Genomic DNA, 16624 nt, shown 5'->3' on the forward strand with positions numbered 1-16624 from the left:
TCTAGTACTAGCAAAGATTTTGCACTCATATATCTACCCTTCCTCTCCACATCTCCAAAATGACCAGCTGAGGAACAATTGAGACTATGGAACACAGAAAAGCTGACTGGTCCATATGCAGATCATGTTTATTCTAGCTCTTTAAAGAATGGAGAATAATCTGCTCAGGAATATATTCCCACAACTGCTAGACAATAGGTCATTTATATAAGAGCCATACTTTCAGCTATACTAAGTTATATCCATGAATGGCCTGAAAGCCAGGCTAAAGGAGGTGTCTTTCACTTTAGTACTTCTCTCTTTTTTTTCTTCCTGAGACAGTCTTGCTCTGCCGCCCAGGCTGGAGTGCAGTGGCATGATCTCAACTCACTGCAACCTCCACCTCCTGCGTTCAAGTGATTCTTGTGCCTCAGCCTCCCAAGTAGCTGGGACTACAGGTGTGTGCCACCACACCTGACTAATTTTCGTATTTTTAGTAGAGATGGGGTTTCACTGTTGCCCAGGCTGGTCTTGAACTCCTGGCCTCAACTGATCCACCCACTTCAGCCTCCCAAAGTGCTGGGATTACAGGTGTGAGCCACCATGCCCGGCCTCACTTCAGTACTTCTTTTTTTCTTTTTCAGACAGAATCTCACTCTGTTGCCCAGGCTGGAATGCAGCAGCGTGATCTCCACTCACTGCATCCTCTACCTCCCAGGTTCAAACGATTCTTGTGCCTCAGCCTCCTGAGTAGCTGGGATTACAGGCGTGTACCACCACACTCAGCTAATTTCTGTATTTTATTAGAGATGGGGTTTCACTGTATTGCCCACGCTGGTGTCAAACTCCCCTCAATCTGCCCACCTCAGCCTCCTAAAGTGCTAGGATTACAGACATGAGCCACCACGCTCGGCTTTCAGTACTTCTTAAGAACTGGCCCACACCTCTCCCAGATGATCATGTGAACTTTTAAGTGAACCAGTAGTTCAAGCACAAGGTTAAGAACAAAGTTGAGGCCAGGCGCGGTGGCTCACGCCTGTAATCCCAGCACTTTGGGAGGCCGAGATGTGCGGATCACGAGGTCAGGAGTTCGAGACCAGTCTGGCCAACATTGTGAAACCTCATATCTATTAAAAATACAAAAAATTAGCCGGGTGTGGTGGTGTGCACCTGTAATCTCAGCTACTTGGGAGGCTGAGGCAGGAGAATCATGTGAACCTGGAAGGCAGAGGTTGCAGTGAGCCAAGATGGCGCCATTGCACTCCAGCCCAGGCAACAGTACGAGACTCTGTCTAAAAAAAAAAAAAAAGAAAAAACAAAGTTGAGATTTAGGTTGGGATTCACACAATGTGTAGTAGACTGGATCTGTTTCCTGTTCTAGTTCCAAAAGCTAAGTGGGACAGATCACAGGCCACTGATTGTTGAACCTAATTTATAAGGCTTTTCATTATTTAAAAAAAAAAAAAAAAAAAGCAACTGGCCAGGAGTGAAAAGCAACCAGCCTGGACAACAGAGCAAGGCCCTGTCTATTTAAAAAAAAAACCAATTGTCAATAATTCTGGATTTCTGGATTCAGTAATTCGATCTCTAGCTGGTGTGGCACAGCCTTGCAGATTTTACGGTTCTTAGTTCCTGCATTTGTGACTTTCGGCACTGGGGACGTTGGCCATATTTCTTAAGTGGTATCTTAGGTTTCCAGAACGGCTGAATACTAGGGACTAGGAAACACTTAGTAAGTAATTTCACTACTGAGTTCCCAGATAGATGTGTTCTTAAAAAATTCCCAGCCGGGTGTGGTGGCTCACAGCTGTAATCCCAGCACTTTGGGAGGCCGAGGCAGGCGGATCACAAGGTCAAGAGATCAAGACCATCCTGGCCAACATGGTGAAACCCTGTCTCTACTAAAAATACAAAAATTAGCTGGGCGTGGTGGCATGCACCTATAGACCCAGCTACTCGGGAGGCTGAGCTAGGAGAATCGCTTGAACCTGGGAGGTGGAGGTTGCAGTGAGCCAAGATTATGCCACCGTACTCCAGCATGGTGACACAGCGAGATTCCATCTCAAAAAAAAAAAAAAAAATTCCCATTCAGGACAGGTTGGTTATGGTCAGAGTCCAGTGAACAGGGGGATTCTTTCTTCTTTTAGGACTATTTCAGACCCAGCACTAATTCATGGAAGATCAGCTTTCCTCTCAGTTTAGAGAGATGGACATTTTCACACACTGGAGGGCTTCAATGATCTTCTGTATCATGAATATGTCAGAGATCTGTGAAGTACCAGTGATGATCTTCTTTCTTAAACTAATTCCTTTTTTTGTATGTCATTACACAGGTACATTTTTAAAATGTCCATTACTTGAGTTTAACTAGAATCTAGCCAGAGTAAAGTTTTCTGGTCGTTTCCCAGGAATAAGGAACGCAGTCTCAAAGGCACATAGCCAATGAGAACCAAAAGAGAAAGAAAGAAAAAGTACTAGATAAGTAGGTAACATTCACAAGCAAAATCCTGACTACTGATGAATGGGACAAAATATTGTTTTAACATACCTGTTCTGAAAATCATAATTCTCCTATGTTGACAAAAAGAACGGTGCTATAACATAAGGCATAAAACATAGCACCTCCTGAAGTGAAGATGGTATGAATCCTAGAGCCTGCTCTCAGCCTGTGTTCACAGCAAGACTGTGAGCTCTTTGGAGCCCTTGCATTGGTTTCTCATGCTTCCTACTTCCATCGCTTCTTGCCTTTCTGGTGCCTGTGCCCATGTACTCTGCACTTCAGTTACATTTTATGGCATGAGGCACAACCCTGGTGGTTTGATAGACACATGAGAAGGTGGCTAGAGTACCATGTCTTCATGAAAAGGCTAAACTCCAGCTCCCTATCTACTTGTTGATTTCTCTTAGGATGGTACAGATAACACTAGGTCATCAGTCTTCCACACTCTGGGGCCTTAGTTGGTGGATCTAGGGAGCAATGTTCTTGTGATTCCTCACATGTCAGGCTTATTCATAGATGAGTTAACTCTACCTTGATGACTTCATCCGGTATAGCTTCTTGTTTGTACTGGGTTCCATACCACTCTTCTGTGCGATCAGTTTTTCCTTCAAAAGATTTAGAAACTATGGCAACCCTAGAGATAGAAAAAACAAACAAAAAAACCCTGTAAACTCATACTGTATATATGAATTTAAAGAACCTGACTCAGGACAATATAAACAATATCCAAGAATGTGCTGGGCCTCTTAAGACTCAGCAAATCCTGTAAGGCTTAGTCCAAAACAAGCAATATATGAATAGAGGTTTCTGATCATAGTCCCTGTTATCCTTTAGTTACAGTCCATTATTTTTAGTATGAAAAAGTGCTCGCAGGAGAGATTCCTCTAGGTTGCTACTGACTAAAATTTAAAAAGAAGAGTAGCTAGGGGAAAAAAATGTAACAAGGTCAGTTAAAAACAGTCAGTTAAAAAACAGTCCTAAAAAAAGCAAAGAAGTTGCGGATGTGGTGGCTTATGCCTGAAATCCCAGCACTTTAGGAGGCTGAGGCAGGAAGATCACTTGGGCCCAGGAGTTCAAGAGCAATCTGCGCAAAATAGTGGGACCCGTCTCTACAAAAAATTGTAATAATTAACCAGGTGGGGTGGCACGCAGCTATAGTTCCAGCTACTTGGAAAACTGAGGTGGGAGGATTGCTTGAGCCCAGGAGTTTGAGGCTGCAGTAGGCTAGAATCACACCACTGCACTCTAGCATGGGTGACAAATCAAAACCTTGTCTCTTTAAAAAAAAAAAAAAAAAAAAAAACCCAAAAAGGCAAAAAAAGTACTCCTTCCTAGGAGTATCTCAGGTGCAGAATTAACAGGAATGACTAACAAAACCTGCTGGCTCATCCAGAGATTTTAAAAACGTGACACACATACCCAAGAAACTTTTATTATTGCTTGCTACATTTGTGCTCTATGTTTTTTTCCCTGCCAGAGACTAGCATCAAATATGTCTACTACAAATACACAGGCCTTCCTGCTACTAGGGGAGAAAGGGACAAGACCAAAAAATGTCTACCACTGTAACCTCTGCCTCCCGGGTTCAAGAACTCTCCTGCCTCAGCCTCCCAAGTAGCTGGGATTACAGGCACCCGCCACCACGCCTGGCTAATTTTTGTTTTTGTTTTTTTTTTTTTTGAGTTGGAGTTTTGCTCTTGCCACCCAGGCTGGAGTGCAATGGTGCGATCTTGGCTCACTGCAACCTCTGCCTCCTGGGTTCAAGCAATTCTCCGGCCTCAGCCTCCCAAGTAGCTGGGATTACAGGTGCCTACCACCTTGCCCAGCTAATTTTTGTATTGTTAGTAGAGACATGGTTTCACCATGTTGGCCAGGCTGGTCTCGAACTCCTGACCTCAGGTGATCCGCCTGCCTCAGCCTCCCAAAGTGCTGGGATTACAGGTGTCAGCCACTGTGCCCAGCCTAAAAGCTTTTTTTGATGCGACAGTAGAAACAGCCCAGAAGAGAAGTCAGATGGAAAAAAGTGTTCAAGGATGGGCATGGTGGCTTATGCCTGTAATCCCAGCACTTTGGGAGGCCAAGGAGGGAAGATCACGAGGTCAAGAGATCGAGACCATCCTGGCTAACACGGTGAAATCCCGTCTCTACTAAAAATACAAAAAATTAGCCGGGTGTGGTGGCGGGTGCCTATAGTACCAGCTACTTGGGAGGCTGAGGCAGGAGAATGGCGTGAACCCGGAAGGCGGAGCATGCAGAGAGCCGAGACTGCACCACTACACTCCAGCCTGGGAGACAGAGCAAGACTCTGTCTCAAAAAAAAAAAAGAAAAGAAAAAAGTGTTCAAGGAGGGAAGGCAGAAGTAAAGTGATGTCAAAAGATAAGTGAACAAAAAATGACAAGACTAGAGGAGCAAAAGAAGTTCTGAACAAGTGAAACTCTAAGCCATCCCTGTGTAGCACTGTCAGGGACACTCCGCCTCTACTGCCTTTTAATCATTGAAGTTGGAATCACTACACCCTCACCAGTGGACTCAACCACAGGCTGGGACCAATCCTATTTTGAATCTTGTGGGTCAAGGAATTCTAGCCAATTAGCTTGGGCAACTTGGTGTAAAGTCAGTCCTGCTATTGGTTCCACTTCTCCCTTAAGTCCCAATTCCCAATTCAAATAATTAGGTCCCAATTCAAATAATATCTGTTCCTGCTTGTTCTCACCTACCCCCAGAGGTTTGATTCTAGCCTCTGAATGCTGGCCTCACAGCTGAAAGCCTAGTACTTGCAATCAAAACTCCCCTCTGATGATACTCATTCATTTTGAGAATCCCAATCTCTGTTCCAAATACCTGCCCCTTGTTGAACCTCCCCAACTTCAACGCTAGTAGTCTGAACTACTGTCTATTTTTTATTCATTCTAGACAAAATACTCTACCTGGCTGACTGGACTTGGTCTTGTTATCTGCTTTTCTGTAGATATCCTAAAGCAAGATGACTCACCTGTCAGTATGACTGACTAATCTTCCAGCTGTAGGTGTTCCTGATCTGGCCTATCTGTCACTAACCACTACCAGTTCTAGAAAACATGCTAAATAAGAAATACGTTCCAGAGAAAGATACAGAGGAATCAGAGGATTTGACAGATAAAAGAGTTCTATTATTGCGTCAGAAGGAAGTGATGCATGTCGGTAGTTCAAGAATCCCGTTTGAGGTGTATGTGTAGAGAGTTCACAGAAATCATATAGCTACATGAAGGGTGTATGGTATCTCTTAAGGGCATTCAATACATGATAGAGCCTATGAAGACTCAGGCCTAGGAACTCGGGCTTCCACTTTTGTTGATTTCTCAGAGAATGAATGGATTGATTCTCAAGGAGACTTCTAAAAAATATACTAAGTAGAAGAATCTGGCAGACGGTCTTCCCATCTACTCTTCCATTAAACGCTTGATTTCTTTTCTTTTTTTTTTAGAGACAGGGTCTCACTCTGACACCCAGGCTGGAGTGGAGTGGACTTGCCCTCTGAAACAAGAAAACCTTAAACTCAGTTCTGAGAGAGAAAGTAAACAAGCTGCCAAGCCAGATGCTCTGGAAGATGACTATCTGACACAGAAAGCAGACACTCAGGCTGTGCAGTAATGCTCAGGTTAAAAAAAAAAAAGGAGGGGAAAAAGGCAGACTCATCAAGTACAGTCCTTAGGGATTTGGATAGCTATATACCAAAGTGAGGTGTATGGGTAACATGTGAAATGTTATTATAAGGAAATAGACAAGCACAGTTCCTCAGACTAGGCACAGATCAAATACCAGACTAACAAAAAGAGATACCTTTGCAGACCAAGAGTTAGTATATCATTAAGGAATTCCAGATTGAAATATACAATGAAAGGGTATGTATGAGGTAATAAATAAAGACAGGGAAGAAAATAACGGTACAGACAGAGTATACACACATCAAACCCATATAGATACCTATGAACCAGAGTGTGAAAGTATAGGGAAGAGCACTTGAATTAGGAGAAAAGGTCACAATAATTGAAGTACAGACACCTATAGTATACACAACCACCAGAGTGTGAAAGTATAGGGAAGAGCACTTGAATTAGGAGAAAAGGTCACAATAATTGAAGTACAGACACCTATAGTATACACAACCGCAGACAGTTGAGAAAAACTAGTACAAATATTGTAGCATTTTAGACCATCTGCCGAAAATCTAATTATACCAAAAAATAAGGTTTCCTTTTTTCGAGACAGGGTCTTGTACAGTGGTGTGATCATACCTTACTGCAGCCTTGAACTCCTGAGCTCAAGTGATCCTCCTGCCTCAGTCTCTCAAGTAGCTGGGACTACAGGCATATACCACCATACCCAGCCAATTTTTTTTTTTTTTTTTTTTTTTGGTAGAAATGAGGTCTCACCACGTTGCCCAAGCTGGTCTCAAACTCCTGAGCTCAAACAATCCTCCCACCTTGGCCTCCCAGAGTGCTAGGATTACAGGCATGAGCTACCATGCCCAGCCCAGTTTTTTTTTTTTTTTAAATGTGGCTAGAGTGTGGGGGAAGAAAAGGCTGCCAATATGGTAATGATGTGATCCTTAGAAATGAGAGAACAGGCCAGGCACAGTGGCTCAAGCCTGTAATCCCAACACTTTGGGAGGCCAAGGCGAGTGGGTCACTTGAGCCCTTGAGTTCAAGGCAAGCCTGGGCAATACAGTGAGACCCTGTCTCTATTTAAAGAAAAAGAAAGAAATTAAAAAATGAAACATGAGAAAACACAACCTTTTCATACTAAAACTTACAACAGCAAGAAAAGGAAACAGCGGGCTAGAATGAATGCTGTTGACTTCAAGTACATTTAAAAATGTTTGGAGTGAATGCAGCTGTCGAAGCTGGATGGAACTCATCTGGAAACAAAAGGTCTCCTGACTATAGACATGAAAAGGCAATATGGTTCCCAAAGAATAAACTCTCCTGAGATTTTTACAAATGATCCCTAACACAGAATAGGGAAAAGATGTCCAAAGAATGAGAAGAGGCTTCATAGGTAATTGTGATTAATTCAAACAATTAGTGGAAAGGGCACAGACCTGGCAATAAGAAACTGAGATTCTGGCAGATACTCTGAATCACTTTCTTTGAAATCTTGCCAAAATCACAGATCTAAGTTAGGCACAAGCCATTTAGCCTCTCTAAACTTCAGTTTCATTAATTTTTAATTTTTCTTTTTTTTTTTTGAGACGGAGTCTTGCTCTGTCGCCCAGGCTGGAGTGCAGTGGTATGATCTCGGCTCCCTGGAACCTCCACCTCCTGAGTTCAAGCGATTCTCCTGCCTCGGCTTCCATAGTAGCTAGGATTACATCACACTCGGCTTTTTTTTTTTTTTTTTTTTTTTAAGATGGCGTCTCACTCTGTTGCCCAGGCTGGAGTGCAGTGGCGCGATCTTGGCTCACCACAACCTCCGCCTCCTGGATTCAAGCGATTCTCCTGCCTCAGCCTCCTGAGTAGCTGGGACTACAGGCACACGCCACCATGCCTGGCTAATTTTTGTATTTTCAGTAGAGACAAGGTTTCACTATGTTGGCCAGGCTGGTCTCAAACTCCCGACCTTGTGATCCGCCCACCTCGGCCTCCCAAAGTGCTGGGATTAGAGGCATGAGCCACTGCACCCAGTCTTTTGTATTTTTAATAGAGACGGGGTTTCGCCATGTTGGCCAGGCTGGTCTCCAACTCCTGACCTCAGGTGATCCACCCACCTTGGCCTCCTAAAGTGCTGGGACTACAGGCGTGAGCCACCACACCTGGCCTCATTAATTTTTAAATAGGGATTCAAATTAGATGAACCCTCTCCTTCCACTAGTAAAATTCTACACTATCATGATATCAAATTAGATTTTTAAAGGATACACACAGAAGACAGAAAGTTGAAAAAAAAAATCTATTGATGAGGCTCAAAAATCATACTTAAATAGTGATAGGAAAGCTAAAGTGCTAAAGGAATTGAGGCTCATGAAAAATGCTAAAAACCATTTTTTAAGTTTTTTTTTTTTTTTTTTTTTGAGACAGGGTCGCTCTATCCCCCAGGCTGGAGTGCAGTGGCATGATCTTGGCTCACTGCAACCTCCGCCCCCTGGGTTCAAGCAATTTCTATGCCTCAGCCTTCTGAGTAGCTGGGATTACAGGTGCCTGCCACCATGCCCGGCTAATTTTTGTATTTTTAGTAGAGATGGGGTTTCACCATGTTGGTCAGGCTGGTCTTGAACACCCAACCTCAGGTGATCCACCTGCCTCAGCCTCTCAAAGTGCTGGGATTACAGGCGTGAGCCACCACGCCTGGCCTAAAGTGTTTCTTAAAGTAAGAAAAAAGTCAAGAAAGATTAGGCTTAAAGTTTAGAAAATTCAGTCAACTTTTACTGAGTTCTTACCAGGTCAAATTCTGGGAAAGACAAAATATAGTTCCTATTTGGAAGAAACTCATAATTTAATAGGACACATGACCTATAGCAAAATGTAATCAGTTAATCTCATGTTAACAGATGGCAGGACTACTCCTCTCTTATTTACCTGGTCTTTGAAATAAACATGGCTCTTTAAACTGTAAAGGTGGACCAAACACAGAAAAAAGGAGTTGAAGATAGGTGAATGAGCCAAGTATGAAACCACCTCTCTAGCCAGGTGTGGTGGCTCATGCCTGTAATCTCAACAATTTGGGAGGCTGAGGCCGGTGGATCACTTGAGGTCAGGAGTTCAAGACCAGCCTGGCCAATATGGTGAAACCCTATCTCTACTAAAAATACAAAAATTAGCCGGGTGTGGTAGTGGGCGCCTGTAATGCCAGCCACTCGGGAGGCTGAGGCAGGAGAATCCTTTGAACCCAGGAGGCCGAGGTTGCAGTGAGCTGAGATTGTGCCATTGCACTCCAGCTCTGTCTCAAAAAATATAAAAATAAAAAAGGAGAAATCACATCTCCAAACATAGATGAGTCACAATTTCTAATGCTTAGGCAACTACCAAATCCTAACAGAATCATTGTCCATCAACTTTTAGAAATGCTGGAGAACACGAGATGAGGCAGAAAACTGGAGATGGAGATGGGCAAATGCTGTAACTTTCAAAAAGAAAAAAGGAGTGAAGCCTGAACACCATAAGCCAGTAAATTAGGAATTGATCCCTGACAAAATTCTACAGTTAACTGTCAGACATTTAGACAAGAAAACCGTCATTATCACTAGGACTTTCATGGACTAATTAAGAATAACTTCTCCCAAATAAATGGAATTATTTATGACTAAAGGAAGGCACATGACAAAGACTCTATAGCTGTCTTTGTAGATTTAATATGGTAAAACAGGCACCAAATGATAGGATCAGGGGAGGTGGGTGACAATGATCATTGAGTAATACTAGGTAAACACCTTTGAACAGGTAATCAAGTCTCAAAATTCAAAATAATTGTCTAACAATTAGGACTGGCAAAAATGAAACTGGCTACCTTGGTATTTAATGAGTTCCCCATCCTTGGAAGAAGTTAAACTGAAGCTGGTAACTACTTAGCTGGGATACTGCAGAACAGATACACAGTACCATACTACACCATTTTATATAAGGGACTTGAGCACCTTGGATTTTGATATCCATGGGGGTCTTGGAACCAATCCCCTGTGGATATGGAGGGCCAAGTGTATACCTAACAGGAGTTGGATTAAATGGCCTCTAAGGTTCCTTTCATTCTTAAGAGTTTCCTGTTTATTTCCCTACCTGGTTGCAATGTTAAACTTGTCTCAGCGGGTATTAAAGAAGGTAATCTTACCCTTGAGCCACCCTAGTCTGGTCTGGCAGCTGGCCATATTATCCCAGGCTGTTTTGCACCATGTGTCACTGACCTACTGCAGTTACAACTGTTAACAGTCACAGAGACCAATCCTGTAGAGGAAAAGTGCTTTCTCTTTAAATGTGAGAGTAAAAAGAGGTATTTAATTGCATAAGATATCAAATTTAGAAATATGCAATTTCAAAAGTAAAACATATGCTCCAGCAAATGCACTCCTACGAAGTGTTGCTGGGTCAATTACTGGCTCTAGAGCAGCAAGAATTATAATTTAAATCATGGTTTTTTCTTACAAAAATGAAAAAGCACATCCTTATTATATGGTATAACTTTAATATAGCATTACCTTGTGTTTGTACAACACTTTTTGACTTTGCTAAATCATTTTACATCATATAGATAAAGCACTATCCCCACTTTGCAGATGAGCAGGGTTCAAGGAAATTAACTGACAGCCAGTATTCATGACATTATATAAAGTTAACTTTTCACAAGTCCCCCTTTCAGGACTGTCAACTCTGAGGTTTCACATAAGTGATTCAATAAACATTGAAAGAAAAAAATGATGTATCCAAGATCTCATGACTAGTTGTAGGTGACAAAACCACACAAAATTAGTAACTGGAAGGAATCTTAAAGATTGTCTAGTGAGGCCGGGTATGGGGGCTCACACCTATAATCCCAGCACTTTGAGAGGATGGGGTGGGTGGATCACTTGAGGTCAGGAGTTTGAGACCAGCCTGGCCAACATGGTGAAATCTTGTCTCTACTAAAAAAAAATACAGGCCGGGCATGGTGGCTCACACCTGTAATCCCAGCACTTTGGGAGGCCGAGGCAGGTGGATCACCTGAGGTCAGGAGTTCGAGACCAGCCTGGCCAACATAGCAAAACCCCATCTCTACTAAAAATACAAAAAGTTAGCTGGGTGTGGTGGCAGGTGCCTGTAATCCCAGCTACTCGGGAGGCTGAGGCAGGAGAATTGTCTGAACCCGGGAGGCAGAGGTGCAGTGAGCCAAGATCGTGCCATTGCACTCCAGCCTAGGCAACAAGAGCGAAACTCCATCTCAAAGAACAAAAAACAAAAATTAGTCAGGCATGGTGGCGGGTGCATGTTATCCCAGCTACTGGGAGGCTGAGGCAAGAGAATTGCTTGAACCTGGAAAACAGATTGTCTAACGAGTTCTATTAGTAAATCTATAGCTCTTTCTCCTCATGTTGGTAAGAGGTTTTATTTGTAGAAGGTATATGATAAAATTCAACCGGATTTAGGCTGATTTTTCCCCCCTGGAAATGTAAGTACACTGAGGAAAATACAAATATTTAAACTGTTTTACTTGCCTAAATGAGGCAAGTAAATTAAAACTAGTGTGGCAAGTAAAGTAAAAATTAGTGTGTGTTCTGGGTATTTTTCTTCAATGTATTTTAATGATGTAAGTAAATGCATGTATCACTTAAGAGCAGTTTTTAATATTGATGAAGTCCATTTTATTGGTGGTTTTTCTTTTTTTTTTTTGAGATGGAGTTTTGCTCTTTTGCCCAGGGTGGAGTCAAGTGGCATGATCTTGGCTCACTGCAACCTCCGGCCCCCAGGTTCAAGCGATTCTCCTGCCTCAGCCTCCCAAGTAGCTGGAATTACCGTAGAGATGAGGTTTTGCCATGTTGGCCAGGCTGGTCTTGAACTCCTGACCTCAGGTGATCCACCCACTTTGGTCTCCCAAAGTGCTAGGATTATAGGCATGAGCCACCGCACTCAGCCTTCTTTAAGACAGGGTCTCACCCTGTTGCCCAGGCTGGAGTGCAGTGGTATGATCATGGCTCACTGCAACCTCCACCTCCTGGGCTCAAGTGATCCTTCTGCCTCAGCCTCCTGAGTAGCTGGGACTACAGGCACGCACTACCACACCCTGCTAATTTGCATACTTTTTTAGAGATGGGGTTTCATCATGTTGCCCAGGCTGGTCTCGAACTCCTGAGCTCAAGCAATCCTCCCTCTATGCCTCCCAAAGTGCTGGCATTACGGGTGTGAACCACTGTGCACGGTCAATGTGTTTTTGTTAGTGGTTACTGCTTTTCATGTTCTATCTGAGAAATCTTTGCCTATCTCAAGGTTTTGAAGATATTTTTCTATTTTTTCTGGAAGTTTTATAGATTTAGTGTTTATATTTAGGTCTACGATCTATCTCAAATTTTATACATAGTATGAGGCAAAGGTCAAGTTTCATCATTTTTCATATAGATACGCAGCTAGTAGAACAGCACCATTTGTTGAAAAGATTTTCCATTCTCAATTATGCTGATGCTCTTCTCAAAAATAAAATCAACTGACTGGCCGGGTGCAGTGGCTCATGCCTGTAATCCCAGCACTTTGGGAGGCCGAGAACGGCGGATCACCTGAGGTCATGAGTTCGAGACCAGCCTGACCAACATGGAGAAACCCCGTCTCTATTAAAAATACAAAATTAGCCAGACATGGTGGTGCGTGCCTGTAATCCCGGCTACTCGGGAGGCTGAGGCAAGAGAATCGCTTAAACTCGGGAGATGGAGGTTTCAGTGAGCTGAGATCGCACCATGGCATTCCAGCCTGGACAACAAGAGTGAAACTCCATCTCAAAAAAAAAAAAAAAAAAACCCAACTGACTGATAGATGAATGCATAAAGAAAATATGGTATATACATATAATGGAACACTATTTAGCCTTAAAAAGAAAGGGAATCCTGTCATATGCTACAACATGGATGAACCTTGAAGACATTATAGTAAGTGAAATGAACCAGGCACAGAAAGGTATGTTGTATGATTCTACTTACATTAGGTATCGAAAGTAGTTAAACCCATAGAAACAGAATGTAGAATAGTGATTATCAGAAGGCAGAGAGAAAAGGGAAGTTGTTTTTTAATCACAACAAAAAAATCAACTGACCATATATGTGTGGAACTATATCTGGACTCTGTTCTGTTCCAATGATTTCTTTGTCTATCCATATGATGTCAATACTACCGTGTCTTAATTACTGAAGCTTTATACTAATGTCCTCAAATCTAGTGGTTTAATTCCTCCCACATTTGGTGATTTTTTTTTTTTCAGGAGTGTTCTGACTTATCTAGGTCCTTTGTATGTCCATATAAATTTTGGAACCAATTTCTGAAAAAAGAAAAAACAGCCTGGCCAACATGGTGAAACCCCATCTCTACTGAAAACACAAAAATTAGCTGGGTGTGGTGGCATACACCTGTAATCCCAGCTACTTGGGAGGCTGAGGCAAGAGAACCGCTTGAACCTGGGAGGCAGAGGTTGCAGTGAGCTGAGATCGCACCACTGCACTCCAGCCTGGGCGACAGAGTGAGATCCTGTCTCAGAAAAAAAAAAAAGAAAAAGAAAAAAAGAAAAAAAAGGCCAGGTGCACTGGCACATGCCTGTAATCCCAGCACTTTGGGAGGCTGAGGTGGGAGGATCATTTGAGCTCAGGAGTTCGAGACTAATCTGGGCAACATAGTGAGACTCTCTCTCTACAAAAAAATTAAAAAATTAGCTGGGCATTGGTGGCACATGCCTGTAATCCCACCTACTTGGGAGGCTGAGGCATGAGAATTGCTTAAACCCAGAAGGAGGAGGTTGCAGTGAGCCAAGATCACACTAGTGCACTCCAGCCCGGGCAACAGAGCAAGACTCTGTCTTTAAAAAAAAAAAAAAAAAAAAAAAAAAGCCGGTGCGTTGGCTCACGCCTGTAATCCCAGCACTTTGGGAAGCCAAGGTAGGCAGATCACAAAGTCAAGAGATCGAGACCATCCTGGCCAACATGGTGAAACCCTGTCTCTACTAAAAATACAAAAATTAGCTGGGCATGGTGGCGCGTGCCTGTGGTTACAGCTACTGGGGAGGCTGAGGCAGGAGAATAGCTTGATCCCGGGATGCGGAGGTTGCAGTGAGCCGAGATTGCGCCACTGCACTCCAGCCTGGTGACACAGCGAGACTCCGTCTAAAAAAAAAAAAAAGAAAAAAGAAAAAAGGCCGGGAACGGTGACTCACGCCTGTAATCCCAGCACTTTGGGAGGCTGAGGTGGGCGGATCACCTGAGGTCAGGAGTTCGAGACCAGCCTGGTCAACATGGTGAAACCCCATCTCTACTAAAAATAAAAAAATTAGCCAGGTGTGGTGGCGGGTGCCTGTAATCCCAGCTACTCAGGAGGCTGAGGTAAGAGAATTGCTTGAACCTGGGAGGCGGAGGTTGCAGTAAGCCGAGATTGCACCATTGCACTTCCAGCCTGGGTGACAAGAATGAAACTCCATCTAAAAAATAGTAATAATAAACAAACAGGTATAGTGGCTTGCACCCATAATCCCAGCTATTCAGGAAGCTGACGCAGGAGATCACTTAAGCCCAAGAGGTCAAGGCTGCAGTGAGCTATGATCCCGCCACTACAGTCCAGCCTGGGTGACAATGCAAGACCCTGTCTCTAAATAAATGAATAAAAAGAAAAAGAAAAACAGCCTACCAGGATTTTGGTTATGATTACATTGAGTCTATGAATCAGATTGGAGAGAACTAACATATTAATAATATCAAGTCTCCTAATGTATGACTATAGTATGCTTCTCCATTTATTTAGGTCTTCTTTCATTTTTCTCGGCTAATATTTGCTCTCTTCTACTGTTTTTAGTTTTTTATGTAGAAGTCTTGCTTATCTTTGGTTAAACTCATTCCTAGTAATATTATGCTTTTGTTGTTATTATAAATACTTCTTTTAATTTTCTATTTTTTTGTTGCTATATATAGATATGCAGTTGATTTTTGTATGTTGACCTTGCAACCTGTGACTGTGCTGAATTCAGTTATTGGTTCCAGATTTTTGAAGGGGAAAGTAGATTCCTTAGGATTTTCTACATACGCAATTATGTGTATCAGTGCATATATCACTTCAAACCATTTAAATTATGTGAACTATATCTCGCCATCCCCCACTAAACTACGTCAGGCATGAATAACTTAACATATTACGTTATACAAATATTTAATCTACAACTTTCTCTGTTGTTCACTGAATGGAAAAGGAAAGATTTCTTCATTTTTCAATTCCTCAGTAAATTATCTAGAGTTGAAAAAGAGCATTTGCTGTTAAAGGCAGACTGATCAACTCAGCAATCTCTAATGAATTCACAGCTGTCAGTAACTTCGTCTAGTTTTTCAGTATGATTTTCTGTATCATAATCAATTCTTGAGTAATTAAGGATTAGGCAATAAATGGGGACTTAAAATATTGGCAAGAAACTGCGTAGGAAACATTGTAACCTACTGGGTACCTCAAAACAGAAATTTAATTTCTAAATAATTTCACGTTATTTTCATTGAAAAAGATTTCTAAATTTTGACCCTTAATATATTTTTTAAACCTCAAAACCATGGTATCTTATTCCAATTTAAAAATTCTAGGCTCAGTAAGAAAAAAGAAAAGAAAATTCTAGACTGGGCACAGTGGCTCACGACGGCTGTAATCCCAGCACTTTGGGGGGCTAAGCTGGACTGCTTGAGGCCAGGAGTTTGAGATCCACCTGGGCAACACAGTGAGACCCTATCTCTATAAAAAATTGTTCTTGAAGCTAGATAATTATCTGTACTCATCCAAACACTGTATCATAACATAAAAAAATCATTAAAACTTTTTAAATACAGATAGGGTGTCACTATGCTGCTCAGGCTGGTCTTAAACTCCTAGGCTCAAGTGATCCTCCTCTGCCTTGGCTTCCCAAAAAATAGAATATTTAGCTGAATCCTAGCATGAGGTCAGGTAAAATCTGGCTAATAGTATTTCCTAGAAGAAAGTCACCCGAGTCCACCAACCACCTAGGAGTGACAATAGATAGGCCAAGCCCACCTGAACATTAGAAGACATTAATTATTGTTCTCAACCTAAACAGTATAGTGCAAGTCATATATATGCAATTATCGCTAATGAAGCTTTGATAATATGTCTGGAAAAGTTCAAACAATGGTAACTAGGAAAAGACTCTGATAGGATAGTTCTGTCAAAAAGACTTTTTTTTTTTTTTTGAGACGGAGTTTCACTCTTGTTGCCTAGGCTGGAGTGCAATGGCATGATCTCGGCTCACAGCAACCTCCACCTCCTGGGTTCAAGCGATTCTCCTGTTGCAGCCTCCCGAGTAGCTGGGATTACAGATGCATGCCACCATGCCTGGCTAATTTTGTATTTTTATTAGAGACGGGGTTTCTCCATGTTGGTCAGGCTGGTCTCGAACTCCCGACCTCAGCTGATCCGCCTGCCCTGGCCTCCCAAAGTGCTGGGATTACAGGCAGGAGCCACCGCGCC

The 16624-nt window shown here is 42.5% G+C and overlaps 1 protein-coding gene across 13 annotated transcripts in view; it reads right to left on the minus strand.

Moving 5' to 3' along the window:
- The window catches only part of IDE (insulin degrading enzyme), a 121965-nt gene that overhangs the window by 35237 nt on the left and 70104 nt on the right, over positions 1-16624 (minus strand). For 11 of the 13 annotated variants that reach the window (XM_063781993.1, XM_009458941.5, XM_063781992.1 and 8 more), the window contains one exon: positions 3011-3113. In XM_063781993.1, coding sequence (XP_063638063.1) covers positions 3011-3113 — 103 coding nt within the window. Of the gene's footprint in view, positions 1-3010; positions 3114-10280; positions 10396-16624 lie in introns of those variants that run through there. The other 2 variants (XM_016918872.4, XM_063781996.1) reach the window with 2 other exon arrangements.

The sequence above is a fragment of the Pan troglodytes genome, chromosome 8 (assembly GCF_028858775.2).
Source record: "Pan troglodytes isolate AG18354 chromosome 8, NHGRI_mPanTro3-v2.0_pri, whole genome shotgun sequence".
Classification (NCBI taxonomy): Eukaryota; Metazoa; Chordata; class Mammalia; order Primates; family Hominidae; genus Pan; species Pan troglodytes.